The sequence below is a fragment of the Hyperolius riggenbachi genome, chromosome 2, assembly GCF_040937935.1.
Source record: "Hyperolius riggenbachi isolate aHypRig1 chromosome 2, aHypRig1.pri, whole genome shotgun sequence".
Taxonomy (NCBI): domain Eukaryota; kingdom Metazoa; phylum Chordata; class Amphibia; order Anura; family Hyperoliidae; genus Hyperolius; species Hyperolius riggenbachi.
In genome coordinates this window covers 208323835-208343869 of record NC_090647.1, presented here as the reverse complement: position 1 = coordinate 208343869, position 20035 = coordinate 208323835, and the positions used below count along the sequence as shown (strand labels likewise).

At 41.0% G+C, this 20035-nt stretch overlaps 1 protein-coding gene across 1 annotated transcript in view; it reads left to right on the top strand.

Annotated features, from left to right (window-relative positions):
- IRS2 (insulin receptor substrate 2) overlaps positions 1 to 19322 on the top strand; it is a 37175-nt gene extending 17853 nt beyond the window's left edge. The window contains exon 3 of the mRNA XM_068268034.1: positions 16535 to 19322. Coding sequence (XP_068124135.1) covers positions 16535 to 16539 — 5 coding nt within the window. The 3' untranslated portion in view covers positions 16540 to 19322. The remainder of the gene's footprint in view (positions 1 to 16534) is intronic.
- The last annotated feature ends 713 nt before the right edge of the window (positions 19323 to 20035 follow it).

Sequence of the window (20035 nt, the reverse complement as noted above, 5' to 3'; positions counted from 1 at the left end):
GTAGGCAGGTCAAAACAGCTAGCAAAACGTTTTAAAGCAAGGTGGGAGAAGCTAGGAGGTAACAATAGGACAAACCACTTTCTTTACTATACACACAACATGGCAAGATACTGCTGATCTGCCTCCATTCTCACAACTTTACATACAGCACAGCAAAGTCTGCTAAAAGAATGCCAGTGACTTTCTACCTGTTCATTAGTCTAGTCATTCTGCAGTATGTTTAACACCATGTAATACAAGCAGAGGACACAAGCTGCCTGCATGTCACCTAGCTGCCAGCTGCAGTATTTCTGATCATTCAGCCTGGTGGATGCATAGAGTCATTCCCCATATAGTAAACCATCCCACAGTGGGTTGGAAATGTCACATAGTATACAAGTGCAGTATTATGTACATGGAAGGAATGTATGCAGTTTAAACTATAATAAGTGTACTGTAAGGGCCCGTTTCCACTACAGCGAATCCGCATGCGTTGTCTGCATGCGGATTCGCATAACCAATACAAGTGGATGAGACTGTTTCCACTTGTCAGTTTTTTGGTGCGTTTTTCTGTGCAGGATTTTTCTGCACGGTAGGGCCTGCAGAATTCGCCTGCGTGTGGAATGCAGGCGATTCGCAGGCAATGTATTTAATAGGGGAAATCGCACATGCGTTTTTTGCCGCGATTTCGCGTGCGAATTCGCACTAAAACTAATGTACATTGAGCCAGGCAGTGACATGGTTAAAATCGCTGATAGCCTGCCTATGCGAAATCGCATGCAAAATCGCGGCAAAAATCGCATGCGGAATCGCATCCGCATGCGATTTTGTCAGCGGTGGAATCCCAGCGATTCGCACCGCACTAGTGGAAACGGGCCCTAAAGGATGGCACAATTCAAATTGAATAGAAATGACTATACAAAGCAACCAATTAGCTTGTCCTCATTTCCTACCTTCTAGTGACAAAATGAACCCTAGGAATCTGTTTCCACTATAAGTAACGCATACAGATGTCCATTCTGTTATGCAGGAAACTCCAGTGTGGCATATGGCCAGCTCTTTTCGTTCTTTTGTTTTATTGCTAAGGCTGAATAGGTCATAATTTTAGTCCACAGAATGTGTACATCTGACTAACACCTTTTTTCATCATGATGTCCTTGATGATTATAAATGGCTCTAATAAAGGCAAGGAAAGACCGTGCCCCCAAAAGACCCCGAGCTTTGCCTGTGAGTCAAGGATTAAAGTGTGCTGAAGCTTAGCATGTGCACAGTGCCAAAAATGTATTCAAGGTCAGTGGATGTCTGAATGAGTCGAGCTAATCTGTTTTATTGGGAGAGCAAAGGTACTTGTTTGTCATGCAGGGAATTACACAGGAACAGATGTGAGCCCTACAATTTTAGGGTCACAATTTTGATACATATTTTTACATTTGAAAATAAGTACTGATAGCTACTTTACTGTGTGTTGAACAATGTTAGAATCCTGTCTGTATTTACTGGGCCTGCTGTGGAGAAATGGAGGCACAGGAGATGTCTGCAGAATACAGTTGATTGCAATGGGCAACATTTATTCTAAAGGTAAACAGGACAGGATTTGTATGATAGAAGTACAGGCTCTGTTGAGCGCTGGCGGAGGCCAATAGTTTTTATATTGGTAAAATGCTGTTAATCTACCATTAGATTTGGGACGGTACTTTCATCTGGGGGTTTTTGTGCTTTTTCCATCCCTAATCAGATTGATTTCTGTTTAAACCTAAAAAAAAAAACCTAACCTAAACATGACCTCTAACAAACCCCTTCCTAATGCCTAACTCCCCTCATGTACTTGGTTGCACTGGTTTCTGAATACAGAAACAAGCATGCTGCTAATCTTCAGTCAGTTGTCAGTCAGTTCTGACAATATTGTCAGAAACATGCTGCATGTTTGCTCAGAGTCTACCCTCCACCCTACTGTGTCCTTTTCCACTACCTTACCTAATATAGAGGCTAACAAGCTCTCCCCTTACGTTGTCTTCATTAGCGGCTAGAACGTTTGGGCACTGGTGCTCAGTTATTGTATATCCGATCACTCAGCAATAGCTGATGTCTGGTGCTTGGTTATACAATACAATCCTAACAAAATCCCTGAAGAAAAAAAAGTGCAGCAGGAACAGCGTTTGTGTTTTTGGGGAAAAAAAGTCAAATCACAATGGAATTGGTGCACTACAATTTCTTTTATTCCAGCATCCTGATAGGCCAAAGTGCATGCCTTCCGGAAATCATATTGGACTGCATGCAGTGGAGAAAAAGACCCATGTAAAGGTTTCACATGTGTGACACTTAGATACTTCTCTTGATATGAAATATAGGATATGATGCATGCAATTTTTTTGTTTAGCACCTCTTCATTAGTGCAATCCTGATTAGGTTACAGCATATTACTGTCATGGAAGGGCAAAGAGCAGCATATTGACATAAATGATGTATACATTTGTAGATAAGCTGCATTGAGCTGTTCAGGCATCCACAACAAGCCTGTCTGTTATCAGCCCTATTAGAAATGAACAAGACATAATTAACTTCATTTTCTAATCACTATTATGTATCGCATCATGTTGATTTTTTTCTTGTATCCCTTGTAATTCCCTCTCTCTCCTTCCCATTATGAATGGGATAAGCTATCCACACATATAAAAACTCCAACTTGCCCTAGAGTAATTCTTGTTTTGGCTTGCGTACGTGTTGAGGTGCTTCACGGTTACAGCAATTGCCACAGTAAATACATCTCTGTACTTTTACACTGAAAATTGCTTAGCCCTATACAAATAGCACATTGCTGCCAATCAGAGGAGGATTCAGTGTTGTTGTTTACATTTGTGTGTAAGTCTCATCTTCCAGGAGAACACTTCCTTCCTCAGCAGATGGCAGCCTCAAGGCCATGCACCTGCCATGACAAGCAAGACACACTAGTAATCTACCCCAGCACTCCTGCTGACAATAGGCTAATGATTGCATGCCATCTGCCTCTCAGGCCTAGTACACAACAGTGGAAAGGATTTCTTCAACAAGGGAATGGCAGATTTTTATACACACAATAGTGACAATGCGAGCGAGATTAGAAGACGATGGGGACAGTGCAGAACTTGTTTTGAAGGAGCTTATCCCAAGTTAAGAAGAGCCGTCACTTTCATTCAGTTCCTTCGGACCACTGGGAATTTCCTGTGCACATGTGAATTGTAACCTGTTACTATACTGGATTAAACATCTTACTCCTATAATATAAATATTCACGTGTTCGCTCTCTTGTATCTAGATTTCAGTCTTGTGTACTGTGATCATTTCTAATCGGCGTTTGGCATTTTGAAAGAAATAGAACTATGTTGGTCCTTTTGCACTTTGTTTTTTTTTCAGAAGCTGGTCAAAGTGCAGTTTAAGACTATCTATAGTATTTTGATTGCAGACTGGAATGTGTGATCTTGCTGAACAGGTTCAAAATGTTTAGAAAAACAAGTAGGTATTTCCTATAGTTTCCTACCACAGTTCCTTCATAAAAACAGTTTTTTTTAGCACATCCATATTAGTTTTACTATACCCTTTAATTCTCTTTTCATCTCAGATCTTTGTTATACTGTTAAAGTGACCCTGTACTGGAATCATGAACACCCACTTAATTGTCGTGTTAAAGAGTACTTAAAGGGAAAATGACAGAGCTCTCCTATTACATGGAAGTGGCAAAATTGCCTAATCAAAATTCGATGTCTATACAAGATTTTACTCTTAATATTTAAAAGAGCGTAGCAAAGATATTAACAACCTTTAGCTCAGCCGATTCTCATTGGGACACTGCTTTAGCTGAAGTGCTGACCACAAAGCGCTAATCTCTCAACTGAGAAAGAGGGGTTGGTTGAGGTCAGGTGATCTGTGCTCATAGGTAGTAACTGGTTGCAATCCCTCAAAGTTCTTCTATGATTACCATGTGTGAGTGATGATGGAATAGTCGAAGGATGCAGCCAGCCAGGTACTTTGAATATATTTAATGGGAAAAGTAGAGAAATGCAACGGACAAAACTTTATGCCTTGCTAATAAATGCATATTTATTATAGTATGCATTAGAAAAAAAAATGGTGGCTTGGCTACGGCTTGAAGTTTAAAAGTAAAAGCAATTTAACTTTGCTGGGCAAGTCAGGAAGAATTTTTCTTTCTTTCCTTTCTGTAATTTTCAAAGCTTTTCTTGCATAGCCTTAATATTTTTTTCTGCCAATGTGCTGATCACTTTCAAAAGAGACAAGTGTACAGTGTGTTTCCCCAGGTGGTTGTCTGTATGAGGTCTAGAGTTCTGAAATGCCAATGGCCAGTGACCATTAACACTTCACCTGCTGTCGCTGACAGGCCTTGGTAATACCGTGCTCATTACCACTGCTTGTTACCGACCTTTGTGGGCACAGACAGATCATTGATGGATTTGCAGATTAAACTTTCTCAGTTTGTGATCAGATCTACAGCTACAAGCAGCAACTCTGAAACACGAAAACTGCAGCCTCTGTTCACTACTGTGCCACAGGCTTCAGTAGAACACACCTATGCTATGAATCACCTAGTACTGGAATGTTACAGTTAGAAAAACAGAGGTATCCTGTTCAGCTTTTATTTTCTGTCAGGGTGTTATGTTCTCAGCTGCACAGCATATATTAAAGAGACTCTGTAACATTAAACGCCCCTGGGGGGTACTCACCTCGGGTGGGGGAAGCCTCGGGATCCTAATGAGGCTTTCCACGCCGTCCTCTGTCCCACGGGGGTCTCGCTGCAGCCCTCCAAACAGCCGGTGACAGACCCGACTGTGACTTCAATATTTACCGTTGCAGGCTCCAGCGGGGGGCACTGTGGCTGCTGTCGGCTCCGAAGTAGACTGAAATACCCAATCTCAGTCGGGTCCGCTCTACTGCGCAGGCGCCGGAGACTTGCGCAGGCGCAGTAGAGCGGACCCGACGGCGATCGGGTATTTCCGCCTACTTCGGAGCTGTCAGAGCGCCTGCGCTGGAGCCGGGAAGGTAAATAATGACGTCATCGCTGTACGGAGGGCTGCAGCGAGACCCCCGAGGGATGGAGGACGGTGTGGAAAGCCTCATTAGGATCCTGAGGCTTCCCCCACCCGAGGTGAGTACCCCCCAGGGGACGTTTTTCACGTTACAGTTCCTCTTTAAGGCTCCTAACCCCTGATTTTTAGAACTTGGATAGAATGTGCCAGTTATCTAATGACCCAGCCCCTCCTCCACCCCCCACAAGCTGATTAAATCCCTGATTTATGCAGCTATCTGAGATTAAGTAGTCATTGTGCATTTGCAGTTGGATATTGGATGGCCCCCCTAAATCTTCGACCACGACTGGCAATCAGTGCCAACCCGACTGAACACCTACTTAGAATATATTGCTCCGCTATAGCTGAACAGCATGTTTGAACATAACCATTCCCCTTTGCTGATCGATTAAGGGCGACGCAATCATTAATGGTGACACTTAATCTGTGACTGACTAAAGGCTCGTACGTATGACTGTCCGTAGACAACAGGGGGAAGATAGGAATTTAGGCAATTCAACACCTCCACATCCGTTTATGCCTGTGGCAGATGGAGGAGGGGTCAGCATGTCCCCATCTCTTGACAGTACTTGCTGTAGTTAAAAGAATTAAAGAAGAAAACAATCTGGCACAACTGGTTGTTTCCTCCTGGAATTCTGTCGGGGTTGTGTGCAGGAGGTGCAGATTCCCCACAAATAATTATTGTGCACATGTGACCAGAGTCATCATAGAGGCAGATATTGGGGAACAGTTTGCAAAAAGATATAACTGTTTGTCCTGAAACCTCTTGTACAAAGCAAGGAATTTTTGGGTTTTTTTTTGTCCAGTGGGAAAATCACAACACAAATTACTTAAAGGAAACCATTGGAATAATTTTGTATGGCCGGTAGTTTGAGCCTTTTTGTAAAGCATTATATATGTACTTTTTATTTTTACCCTACCTAAAAGGGGGAAATAATCTTCAGAATCTACTCGTACAAGCAGGACTCTGTGCTCCTTTTTTACACTCTTGCTTGTGATTGGTTCTTGTATATGTACGGTACATTAGTATTAAGAGCATGGAAGCAGTTCTAGACCCTTTCTTCCTTCCTTCCTTCCTTCCTTATCCAGCAATAATGAAAACATTTAGCCTGGAGTTTAACTTTAACAAATGACTTTTTTTGGTTTACACATTTAAATGGACTGCTTCACCTTGAATATCTATTTCTTCCATCATGCAAATGATGCCAGGTTTCAAGTTGTCCTCCTACTTCAAGCTGTTCTGTAGTTGCTATAGGGGAGGGACTTAGAAACCATACCAGTCTCGCTGTGCTGTAGTGGGAAGAGTGAGTGGGAAAAACAATGCACTCAGGCTTCACTAAAGGTCTTTCATACTGGATCTATTACATCGGCCCAGTTTACTCTAGTTTGCTTTCGTAGCATTGGTGGCTGAATTGCAGTTGTAAAAAACACTGCTGTGGCTGAGTTGTCAATAGCAAAATAGATGACTATAATGAAAGAAGACTGCTTCATGAGGACATGCTCAGCAATCATTTATGAATTTAGCATAACCACTAAACTACATGCAGAAACTAGATTTTTGTCAACTGAGATTGTTTGTGCTTGTATCACGTGAAAATCTATAATCCCTTGATGAATTTAGCAATCTGTTGTGCCGTCACAAAAATCTACAGCTATTTGTACATTTCTAGTTAGAAATTCCTAAGACTGTCACCTTGAAATGATCATCTGTCAGGGTGACAGTAACTGGATGTCTATATGGGTCTTAAGACAATAACAACGCGGTTAAAATGGATGTAACAGTTGGGTAATACCTAGGTATTTGAAGCACTAATGCAGTCTCTTACAGGTGAACTATCTGAGCTTGGAGAGGAAAATGTTAGTTGAGCATTGATTCTTATGAGTAGGTGTTGGCTCTGTGATTACCTGAACATTTTGTATCCACTGTTCTGTAATTCTGTAGTAGGAGTTTTTGAATCTTATCTAATATTTTTTTTTAGGATATTTTGTTCAAGAATCACATCTGATGTATTTCAGGTCTAACTCACACAATACTAATCTACCTCACTGCCATGTATGCTTACCTCATAGTTTAGAATACTGTTTTGGTAGGAGTATAACCTTGAAATAGGCCAAGATGTTCTCACTAAATAAAAAAAAAATGTCCAAACATCACCCAGAGTTTATACAGTATTAAGGAGGATTATATGACGCATGGATTAGGCATTGTTGAGCAGCTTGGTTTAATGGACAGGGTCAGAGATGGTGGCATTAGCCTAATACAAAACTGGCTGATACCAGTATCAAAGGGGAAAGTTAACTACAACTTAAAAAAAGGGATCTGGAAAGAAAATAATTGATTTCTTTAGGTCTTATCACTACTGCATTTGGTTTAGATTCATTTGCTGTGCATGCTGTTATAGCACAGTGATGCATGAGTTCCTGTATACTGAATTGTATTATTAATTGAACAGTTTCTTCATGTTAGTAACAGTCAATGATTGTGGTGCAGTATTTGTGCATGAATGATGTACTTCATTGACGATGGAGGACAACACTTAGCAAATGATAATTATTGAATACTGCATTAACTAAACATGACACACATTGAAGCTTGACATTAAAGAGTACCTGAGGCGGATTTTTAAATCTAAAAAAGGGACACAGGCATGTTCCCATCTGCAGGACATGCCTCTGCGTGAGCTGCTCGCTGCTCTCCATGCACCCCGCTAGCCCTCCAGGAATCTGCAGACATACAGATGTCCATAGATTAATGAGGAAGGGGCTTCCCACTGCAGGACAAAGCAATGCCTGCAAAACGCCCCTTCCCCGCCTTTCAGAGACTTCTAACAGGCTCTCCACTGCCTGCTCCTCTCCTCTTCCCTCTCCCCCTTCACATCAATCAGCACTGTGCTCAGAGGAGAGCACAGACGCCGCTTCTCCAGCGTTATGACCCCAAAGGTCACCGAATTGAAAGCAAGAGAGAGGGGATCGAAGGTAATGATTGCTACCTGATCCAGCAAAATTCTCCTGAAAGTAGAACATGCTGATCGGCAGAAAACCAAACAGCGTGTTTGTGTGAAGCATGGGGCACAAAATGAGTAAGAGCAATCGCTTCAGACAACCATTATTGCAAGTGTGTGCAGGTTTTCACTGTCATACATGACAGTTAACTTATTAGTAGGAAGACTAAATTGTAAGATCTTTCTATGGGAGATGAGGCACCATGAAGTAAAGTTTCTACAGGATAAAGTTAAAGTGGACCTGAACTCAGAACCCCTCTCTGCTCTAAAACATACACAACAGCATGTTAACCTTTTTAAACAAAAAAAAATTTTTTTGTTACAGCTGATACAAATCCTACAATAAATCTGCAGTTTCCACTTCCTGATTCATGGAAGCAGACATATTGTTTACAGCCTGTACTTTTCAAATGGGCTTATCTGCCATAGGCAGTCATGAGACACCAGGGAGATTAAATTACAACTAGTGATTAGACACAAATAAGGGGAAATTACACAGGCTAAACTCTTTAAATACATACAGGGTGCATTCCTGTTATGTTTTCCGGGTTTCCTGTGCAAGAGTTCTGGTCCACTTTAACCACCCATTCTGCACATGTTTGCAGAGTGAATGGAAGAATTGAAGTTTGATCTTCTCACAGGGCATGCTCTGTTTATGCCAAGAGCAAACAAAATGCTGTTCTGAGCAATGATACCACTCATTTCTGTTTATAAAAGGGCTTGTCCACACTTGGATATTGTCTTTCAGTGGGAAAACTGCTATGAGAGTACATTGTCTAGTGCCCACAAAACCACTTCCACATGGATTCCCATGAGAAGCATACATTTAAAAACACTGCACGTTAGAGTGGGTGTGAGATATTGCTGAGGGTAAAATATTTGTAATTCACTGCTTAAAGGCACATGCTCTTTCCACTCTCTGCATGTTCCCTCACGGCTGTGTGCTGGAACGAGCTGGGCATGTGTGGTTATGTTTTTGAACTATGAATGCCCCAACTGGGGGTGCTGTGCACATTTGTTTGGCGGCATGACTGAAGAGGGAAACCAATGTTGGACACGACATGCACCCCACTCCAAATGTCTCCAGTCAGCGCTTTGCACAAAGGAGAAATTGGCGAAGCTGAGAGGCCACTAAATTGAAGTGGGTATATGTTCTTCAGTGCCACTATAAAACATTTTAGTCTTTAATGTACTAATTTAAGAATGCCTTCATTTCAAATCTGCACACCATATACAAGAATGCAGTGTAAATTATTAACTGGGATACTGGCTGTGAAGAGCAGTTCACATGGTTTAAAAACTCTGTAACAATGAAATCCTTAAGTACAAACAAAGGTACTTTATATTATCTGAAGTCTGTGAGCTAAAAGACTAACACAAATTTATAGTTAAAGGAAACCAGAGACAGCTGAAACAAAAGATAAGATTTGAAACTTACTCGGGGCTTCCTCCAGCCCCATAAGTAGCGCTGAGTCTCTCGACGTTGTCCTGCTTGCCTCTATTCAACTGCAATCAGCCCCAGTAACTGTGCATGTGTGGGACCTTCATGCATGCGCAGAAAGACCCTGACTAAGCCAGACTGCCCCGACTGATGTGACTGAGTCAGTTACCAGGGCTGATAGTGGCTAAACGGAGGCACACGGGAGGACTCAGCCGTTCTTATGTGGCTAGAGGAAGTCCGGGGTAAGTATCAAATCTTGAGTCCTCCCGTGTGCCTCCATTTAGCCGCTATCAGCCCTGGTAACTGGCTCAGTCACATCATTCGGAGCCGTCTTGCTCAGTCAGGGTCTTCTGTGCATGCGCGAAGGTCCCACACGTGCAGTTACTGGGGCTGATTGTGGCTGAACAGAGGCAAGCAGGAGGATGTCGAGGGACTCTGTGGTACTTATGGGGCTGAAGGAAGCCCCGATTAAGTATCAAATCTTTCATTTCAGCCGTCTCTGGTACACTTTAAGCTCCAGCCAGCTTTTTCTTTTCATTTTAGGTTAAGATGAAGAAGGTTACAACATATGTGAGATTTATCTGTGGTCTGACCCCATTAGAGGGATCACAGGTTACTTCCTGCTTTTATTGACCATGTCATTGGGACAGAAGACAAGGGGGTATGACTTCTGCTGTATTTTAGTAGGAAGTGTGTACGCATTGTAATTTTTTTTTCTGCTACTCATTGCATTCCAGTAGACAAGACAAATAACATTTATATTGCACTTTTCTCCTTGCGGACTTAAAGCGCCAGAGCAGAGCAGCAGCCACTAGGGCGCGCTCTATTGGCAGTAGCAGTGTAAGGGAGACTTGCCAAAGGTCTCCTACTGAATTAGTGCTGGCTTACTGAACAGGCAGAGCCGAGATTCGAACCCTGGTCTCCTGTGTCAGAGGCAGAGCCCTTAACCATTACACCATCAGCCAACAGTAAAAAGAAAAGTGTGCAGCATCTGCCAGGCTTTGATCTTGCCAAATGGGGTTCAGTGCAGGGGCTCTGCTAAGTATTGAAGAAACAATCGGTTGTATATCTGCATGCTGCAACAACTTTTCTGTCTATTTTGTATGTCCTGTAGAGCTATCAGTACCTACTGACACAAGATAATCAGATAAGACCATGATTGCGGGCTTTCTGAAGACGTTGCTTTCTGAATTCTCCTGGGAGAGAATATAGGGTCAGTTGAAAATCTGTGATTAGTTGCTATTTTTTTCACCCATATAGATGCAAGTATCAGTGCCTTGCTTCACTCATTTGTGGAAATATTGCAACAATGCCCCAAGCAGAGTACTGACACTGAAATAATTCCTGACTTGCTGTAAAATATATTCTCTGCTCGGGACGTGAAATTCCCCCATCCCTATTTTCAACAGCTTGACTATTGACAGGAATTAGTGGCAGACAGGCTTTGGCAATTCTATCTTCCAATGTCTAGTAAATAGAAAATATAAAACAGTGTTTTTTTCAGCTTTTTTTCATATCCACTCAAAGGGCTCAAGCTAAATATTTACAGATTAAGGGCAAATATGTTAGAATTGTATTGTAAACATTGAGATTTTCTAAACAAAGTGAAATTTTGTTGTCAATGAATCTACTTCTGAACTCTGAAAAACAAGCATTCCAGAAATACCTTTAGCCCATGCATCATTTGTGATTGGTGCTGTCTTAGGCTGCATTTCCACTTGTGCGGTGCGAATCGCCGCGGGAAAAATTTGCATGCGGATGCGAAATTCGCATGCGGGTCCATGCGAATTTTCATGCGAATTCGCACACGAATTCGCATGGATGATGATGCATGCGAATTTAACCATGGCAGTGCTGGTGTGCTTTTCCATTGTTTCTATGCGAATTCGCATGAAAATTCGCATGAAAATTCGCATACCAAAACCTCATGCGAATTTCCTATTAAATACATTGTATGCGATTCGCATAGCGGTATGCGGCATGCGAATTCTGATGGCTCTGCCATGCAAATTTTTTCTGCACAGAAAAACGCAAAGGAATCCTGACAAGTGGAAACAGTCCCATTCACTTGTATTGCTATGCGAATTTGCATGCGAAAAACGCATGCGAATTCGTGATAGTGGAAATGAGCCCTTACTCAAGTTGAACGTCTCAGGTTTCACCTGATCTTAATTGGGAAGTCCCATTATGCTCTCAGTACACAGGCAACGCCAATTGGAAGCCAGCTGTGGTACTCAACCTCCCCACGCTGGTATTTCTTCTCTTCCATTCCCCAAGCATAGTGATCAATAACTGGACCCAAGCAATCTGGATCTTCCATTCACTGCACAGAACAGGTGACAGATTTTGTCCTACAAGCACCTGGGGAGAACAGAGCAACAGTACTATACAAACACAGTTAACTACAGGGCAGTGTTAGTTTGAACTGTTTGGCTGGTGTGATGTACATAGAAGCACAAATTTGTATACAGACATTAGCTTACGACTTTCATTAATAAAAAGAAGAGAATATTCTCTCAGGTAGGGCATCTTTAAACCCAGTGTTTGCAGTCTGGTATAATTTCCATTCACGTAGGCAGATAAACCTTTGCTTGCTTTTGTTTGAGGGAATCTCCTTATGCACACAAAGCAAAGGCAAAAGTTATCATATGTTCCTAGTTGTGCGCTGTTGATGATGAGGTTACCGGCTTTCCCTGCGTCATCACAGATAGAAATGATGCAGAAATTGATGTGATATTGACTTAATATGTCCCAAGTCAATAACACATTAATTTAGTGCCCAGCAATGTTTTCCATTTGAGCCTAGTATGTAGTAATGCAAACGGAAAACGGTAGTAGAGCCGCCTCCTTTGGCAAACCTCATCGTTTATTCCTTGTGAATGCAGAAGTCAGACAGGAAGCAGGAATTTCCCTATTTTCCTCTGTGACAGATGGGCTGCAGCTAAAGCAAAAGGCAGCTGTTCAGACCTGAGGCCATGACAGGCATACAGGGAAATACCTTAACCCTTTCTGCTCCCGCTGTTACACCTAACAGGAGAAGACTTTTCATACATGCCCTTTTAATTACACTCTTGTGCAACCAATGCAAATAAAAATAAAAAGGTACATTCCCATTTTCCATAAATACATACACAGATTTATGTTGGGTCTCAGATGACATGGCAAATCAAATCTTGTTTTTTGAGTACCCTATTGGGGCATACTGGAGGGTACTTAGTATACCTACCTTTCCTCAGTTCAGTCATTGTCTCTTCTGTCGCGCTGCCATGTGCCCACGTGTTCTCCACTTCCAGAGGCAGATTAAGCCAAAATGGGGCTCTAGGCAAGATACTGCTTTTAGCTTACATTTGCCTTTCTTGGCAAGGTGGAGATAGAGGGACAGCTTGTTTGAGATCGCTGCCAGGCCCCTGGACACCCATCATGCCCAATGCACCCGGCTAGGTTGCCATTGTGGATGATCTGGCACTGTCCACGTTCTGTCATTCAACCTTAATCTGGTTTCTACTTCATTCCATTTTCATTCAGCCTTGTTAATAGTCAGCATGTTATGCTGTGCAATACGGTTCTCTGGTCTTGTAACTGACTGTGATGGTGGAACACACAGACGAGCTAAATGGAGGCATCTTGATGGATGGAACAACCCCCCCATTTTGAGAGTCAAAGCCCCTCTGTTTAAAACTGAAAAACTAGATGAAAATGATTTACTTGACTATAAATGGGGGTGTCTGGTTTATATACACATTATACTCTACCAAACATGCAGGGCAATGGGGAGCAGTTGGGGGAGGCCACCTGGGGAAAGGGGTGGTGGTCCAGTGTATTTATATAGAAGTATACACCATGTTGTGTACAATTGGGTACATGAAAGAATAACATGGCTTATTGTGTTTTCTTAGATTAACACTGCAGAATTCAGGTGAGCATGCCACTGTTTTGCGTGCTGTAACCTGATCACAGGTGAATAATTCAAAAACACTTCTGGAAAGTACTTTAGCGGAACAAATATTTTCAGCAGTTCCAGTCAAGTATAATTTACATGCATACTTGACTTCGGAATAAACCAGTGTAACATGTTCCTTTTGCATCTTTAGTGAAAGGAAAGAGGAAGCAGTTCAGAAGTAAACTTTTTTCTAACCTCCTGTTTATTGTTGAAATCTAAACTCCTGCATTGCAAGTGCTTTGTCTTCTGTGTATTTAAAGTTACTATGCAGTCTGAGTAGTTTTCTATATACAGCCCTCACCTTTTTGTTTAAAGAGGAACTCCAGTGAAAATAATGTAATAAAAAAAGTGCTTCATTTTTACAATAATTATGTATAAATGATTTAGTCAGTGTTTGCTCATTGTAAAATCTTTCCTCTCCCAGATTCACATTCTGACATGTATTACATGGTGACATTGTTACTGTGGGCAGGTTATGTAGCTGTTTCTAGCTGTTCTGGCTGTTACAGACAGCTGTAAACTGCCATTTCCTGTCTGTGAACCTTGTTACATTGTGGCAGTTTGCCCAGAGTACCACGGTAAAAATGTCACCATGGGATAAATGTCAGAATATAAATCAGGGATTTAAAATATTTAACAATGGGCAAACACTGACTAAATCATTTATACATAATTATGGTAAAAATAAAGCACTTTTTTGTTACCTTATTTTCACTGGAGTTCCTCTTTAACCTGTGAAAGTTGTGTGGGGACTACAAAATGGCCAATTTTGTGCACAGGTTAACACGTTCTAATTGATCTTTTCGTTTTCGCTGTACAAAGGTAAACCTTTTAATCAGGATAATTTTCCCAGTGCAATATTGCAACCCTCCCCTAAGTATAAATGTAATTTTAGATATGATATAGTGTCCTCTTTACAGCTAGTACAATACCACCATTACTACTTATATAGATATACATTGTTAAGGCGGCTATACACGTGCAGCTTCAATCACTTGAATCTGCGAACGTTCAATTGGCCTCAACGTATCTGGTCACTAAATGTCTGTTGGACAGTGTATCAGTCAAAAGGGTGATCAGATGTGGCGGTACATGTGTTTTGTTTTTTTTAAGCAAGCAGGGAAAAGAGCAATGGGGGGATTGAGTGGTACATCGCCAGTGGCTGCGATGGTCTGAATTTAGCATAAACTGATTGCTAATCAAACTAAGTGGAACAAGGTGGCGCGTTGGTACTTTTCTGATCAGGGAGTAATTGATGTTTAGGAAGTAACTGATCATCAGCTAGCCTAGTGTCAACTCATGTAAGGGCTGGTTCACACGGACGGCAGGTGGCGTCGGGGCAACCGTAAGCCGCGTTGTCCTGTGACGTCTCATTTAGGGCGGCGGTATGGCGATCGTCGGCTTCCCCACGCGGTCAGCGTTTTTCGGCCCCGGGGACATGAAGCTGCGGCAACTAGGCGACTCTGGGTGGCGCATGCAGGGCCAGCTGAAACGACGGGGAAAATTGGGATCAGAACGCTTCTTTTTTTGCAATCGACGGTAACCGTGCGATGCTAGCTGACTCGTCCCGAATGCTTGGCGGTAATTGCCGCCAAGGGTCCGTGTGAACCAGCCCTGAGGCTTTTAGTTACATTTTTAAGGTATTGTCTTTGAAAGCTTCCAATTGCAACATGAGGAACTGATTACAAATTATCATGTGATGATAATGGGCCATTAAAACAAACCCTTTTCTACTATGGTCCATGTATCTTTGTGCAGTATTAAAATGCCATTCTGTCACCTCACCCTTAGGGCCAGTGCACACCAAAAAGCACTAGCGTAATCGCAAACACAGCGTTTTTTTAAAACTATTTTTCTTCAGAGCAATTCTAGTCATATGTGCCTAGCGATTTTTGTAATCATTCCTAGAGATTTTTGGAGCGTTTTGGTGTAGCGGTTTATTTTTTTGTTACAGTAGAGCTGGAACTGAACGGCTTCTGTAACAAAAACGGTTGGAAAATCGCTCTGATCTTGCGCTTTTCAGAGCGATTTTCCACTTTCCTATACTCTGAGGCTGAATTGCCTCAGAAATCAGCAGGGTGAAAATCACATCGATCTGGTGTGATCCATTACATTCAGATACATTTCCTTACTGGCAGGGAATAATAAATATATTATCTAATTCCCTGAAAATAGGAATCCAACAGCTTCTCCTGTTCCAGGTAGATTTTGAACGATTGGTTCAGGTTTTTTTTTGGTTTTTTTTACTAAAGGGGCCCATACACAACGATTTTCCTGCCGATATACAGCAGATTCGATCACTGTGATCGAATCTGCTGTGAAATAGTCGCGCAAACGCTGACAGAATGATCGATTTCCGTCCAAAATCAATAACTCCCGTCGATCCGTCCGTGCAGAAGATTTTTCTCGATCGCCGGCGGGTCGGGAGTGCGTCGATAGTGGCGTTCGAATGCCCAACGACCGACGCAATACAGCGGAGATACATTACCTGTTCCCGCCGGCGCGACTCCCCCGGTCCCCGCTGTCTTCTTCTCCGGGCTCCAGGGCTGCAGCCTCCTTGAACTTTCTTGTCCCGGCAGGAAGTTTAAACAGTAGAGCATCCTCTACTGTTTAAACTTCCCCTGGATAGGAAGTTCAGTGAAGCAAGCCAGCCGTCCCGGAGACCAGCGCGGAGAAGAAGACAGCGGAGACCGGGGGACACGCGCCGGCCAGATCAGGTAATGTATGCAGGGGGGGGGGGGGGCAGTGGCAGCTTCACAGATTGTGATCGGTTTCATGCTGAAATCAATTCACAATCTGTTTGCAGTAAAGACAGCCATACGATCCCTCTCTGATCAGAATCGATCAGAGAGGGATCTATCTGTTGGTCGAATCTGATGGCAAATCGACCAGTGTATGGCTACCTTAAGCAGGCATTTTTTTTTTTTTTTTTACTACTGCTGATTATAACTTTTAAAGTAAAAGTTATGGTTTATGTGATGGATTATCCTTAAACATATGAGAAGACTGTCAAGTCTTTCACAAATTGCCTTTGTTTTGTTTAAACAAGAAAAATTATCCTAAATCTATTTTTTTTTTTTTTGTCTTTGTGTTTCAGATTGAAGACCATGGCTTAAAACCTCAATAACACTACAGAGAAGATCATTGGGCCTACATTGTGAACAGATGCTGCTACAGTCACCCTTTTTCCGCTAGTGCGGTTTGAAAGGTTTCCGCTCAGGTATATGCTGTGATGGGTGTGCACCAGAGAGCTACCATAACAGACCTGACTCAATATAATCGCATGGCATTATGTACGTTCTATCACTTTTCCTATGGACTACGTGAAAATCTACCATTAACCTACGAGGAATGACGAGGCCTTCATCAATCTTTCTTATTTATTCTTCTGTAGACTGAGACATCATTTGTATCAGGCAGTAGTAACATTGAACACTTGGTGAAATGTCAGTTCGCCCTACCTCACGATACAAAATAAGAAACGAAGAGAAGATGATGTGTTGATTTTAAATGTGCAATGACGTCACTAAAAGTGTTCAGCCTTATACAGTAAATGAACATTCATGCTTGTTGGATCAAAATTACTGGCTGCACGGTTTACTTGGGAAAACAGACGCTCCATACCAAGTGACATGGCACCTCTACCATAATGCAATGGTGCACGTTTGCAATTTCTCTTTTCAAGAAGTGGACCAAAAATGTGACTAATGGATGTGTTGGATTCTCTTATGCTATAAGACGCATGCACTACATGGTTACATAGAGCTTCACCCGACTCCCTGCATTTTGAATTACTGTATTACTGGACGTTAGCTGTAGGCTACTTTTTTTTTCGGTCACTGACATTCAAAATGTATGTACATTTTTCTGCAACAAGATATTTTGTGTTGGTACAATATTGATATTTTTAACTTGTACTGAAAATTTTCCTCATGGTTTTTAGGCATTTTAAAGTACTCTAATTTTAATGTTGATTGTAACACACACGCACACAGAACTGCATTGCTCTTAACCAAAAATTTCCATTTTTCTCTCCTCCCCTCCCCCCTCCCAACCTTATGGGACTATTCATCCACAGTAATGTGCTACTACCACACTGCGATTATCAAGCTAGCCTCTTGGCATGGTCCTTCCTGGCTAAGTGTTTGCTGTGCGTATTGACTTCTAAATCCCTCACGCCCCTTTCTTGTGATCTTTTAAGTATACTCAATGGCATATCTGCTTTTTGAGATTTTATATACTGGAAGACTGCAGTGTTCTTAATGTCATACTTCTCATCCGTTCCAGCTTTGGGGTTTCCTGTACATGCTGAGTTTATCTAAATGGAAGACTAATAAGAGGGTCAGAGAAGCTGCTTAAAATATTCCAGAGTTTGAACTGAATGAACCATTGGGTAGAGGGTATGCTCTCATTCTTTTGCAAAATAGTACAAAGAATATCTACATCCTATTTTATTACAGATTTTGACAGATTTTTCATTGGAAGGTACCTTTTTGGGGTGGGGTTGGTACAGTTTTCAAAGAGGTGTAGTATATCTCACAAACTTTCTGTCTCTAAGGCTTCAGTGTGAATCTTTCATATTTCAAACTTGCAGAATGTCTGTGATTTCATTCAAAGCCTTGCGACAGTAGGTGATATCAGAGCTGAAGTTAGGTGATGAATATCTCCTAAACATGAAGTACACAGGGGAGTTTATGACCTAAATTGAGGCACCACAATTAATTCTGGGGATCTTTAGATGAATACATATCATTCTTTTCAATGGCATTTATTGGGAACCTTCTAATTGTGGTTCCTAGAACAATCAAACTTATAATTGGAGGTATCCAACACAAAAAAAGTTGTGTACCTCTGTACTAAACCATTACATTGTCTTGCTTCAGAACAATTTGAATTAAAAGTGTGTTTTCAAAACACCAAGTCTTCCTGCTAAGTCAACAAAAGTCTTACTAGTAAGGATTGTATTGCCAGACAGGGATGAATGTAAATTCATATCTTTTTATATTTCTCTTTTTTTGTAGTTGAATTCTCCTGGGCAGGGAAGGAGTATTGCTTTGTAGAGCAAATACACAGGCCGTTAAAGAACTGGTTTGTTAATGAAGACCCCTATAGTTGTACTTTTATATAAATATATTGTATGAAAAGTAAAACTTTCACAAATATTTTGGCTTGGTCTCCAAATGAAGTATATAGAATATTTGTTATCTATGGCACTGAGCATTGTTACCTGCGGAGTACGATATCTGATTTATGAAAATATAGACCTATAGGAGTGGTTAAATGTCTCTGTAAATTTGATGAAGTGGACACTCTCTAATATATTTGAGCAACATATACTACAATGTAGCTCAGCTCTGTAAATTTCACATAAGGCATATGCAATATTTAAATCTGAGGTTTAGTTTACAAAACAATAAAAAAACAACCAAAATGGCTGGGCTTTGCAGAAACACCATGATGTATATTTAAATATTTGTACATTTTTTTATTTTATTTTTTTTTTGGTCCACAGTCCTTTAAATTTAAGATATTTTGCTATTATAAAACTTACAGTTTTCAAACAGTATTTACTTTATTTACTGGGTACATATTGTTTCTGAATTCCGAAACATTAAATATATTTCTTACAGGTGTGGTATGACAAGAGACTTAACTTATCTTGCAGTGTCTTCCGAAGGACATGGCATGTGTGCGGGTGTGAATGGCGAGTGTATACATGTGTGATGATTGGGTGTATATATATTGCTATATACAAATCTATATATATTTAGGATGCTGGAGACCTGAATAAACAAAAGTAGGGTAGTACATTATATTTAGTCTTTATTGATCTTGGATGCTGTCTTAATAGCCATATGCAATAAATACATTATTTATGATAGGAATCGGTTTTGAGTGTGCTTTCTGTGAATATGTGGCTGCAAAAAATATTCTGTTATTTATTTAAGAAATTTTGTTTTGGTTTTTGAAATCATTGGGACTATGGTGTACAGATAAAGAGTACATGTTTACTTTGATTTATTATATTCATAATTAAAATAATGTGATAAAAAAATCCATATGTCAGCTTTTTTCTTTTCTTTTTTTTTTTTTTTTTTTTATTGCATCAACTGTAATGTGGCTCTTTTGTTTCATTGTATAAGTAAGACTAATCCATAAGTGCTGTAATGAAATCCGCATGATTGCACTATACCCACTGTAAACACTATTGTGAGATTTATGTTACTAAATTACTGGCACCCTTGTAGTGTACACAATTCAAAGTACAGGTGCACAAAGTGTTAATTTGATAAGGATTGTATTTCTTTTTGTCATAAAAAGAGATGTAGCTTTTTGAAAAAAATCTGTCCAATGCAGCTTTAAAAACCAAGGTGGCCAGTGCATAAGGTATGATTATTCAGAAAAGGAGTGGAAGACCTATGAGAGACTACTCAAACAGATCCTATGGATGGTGCTGGAAGTGCTTGGTACATATGAAATATTCTTATGCAGATATATGTATAGACTCCCCCCCCCCCCCCCAATTTGTGCTTTAATGAAATGTTTGCTCGTTTTCTAGAAGGTTTCTTCACATTATGGGAACATAATGCTGATCTGG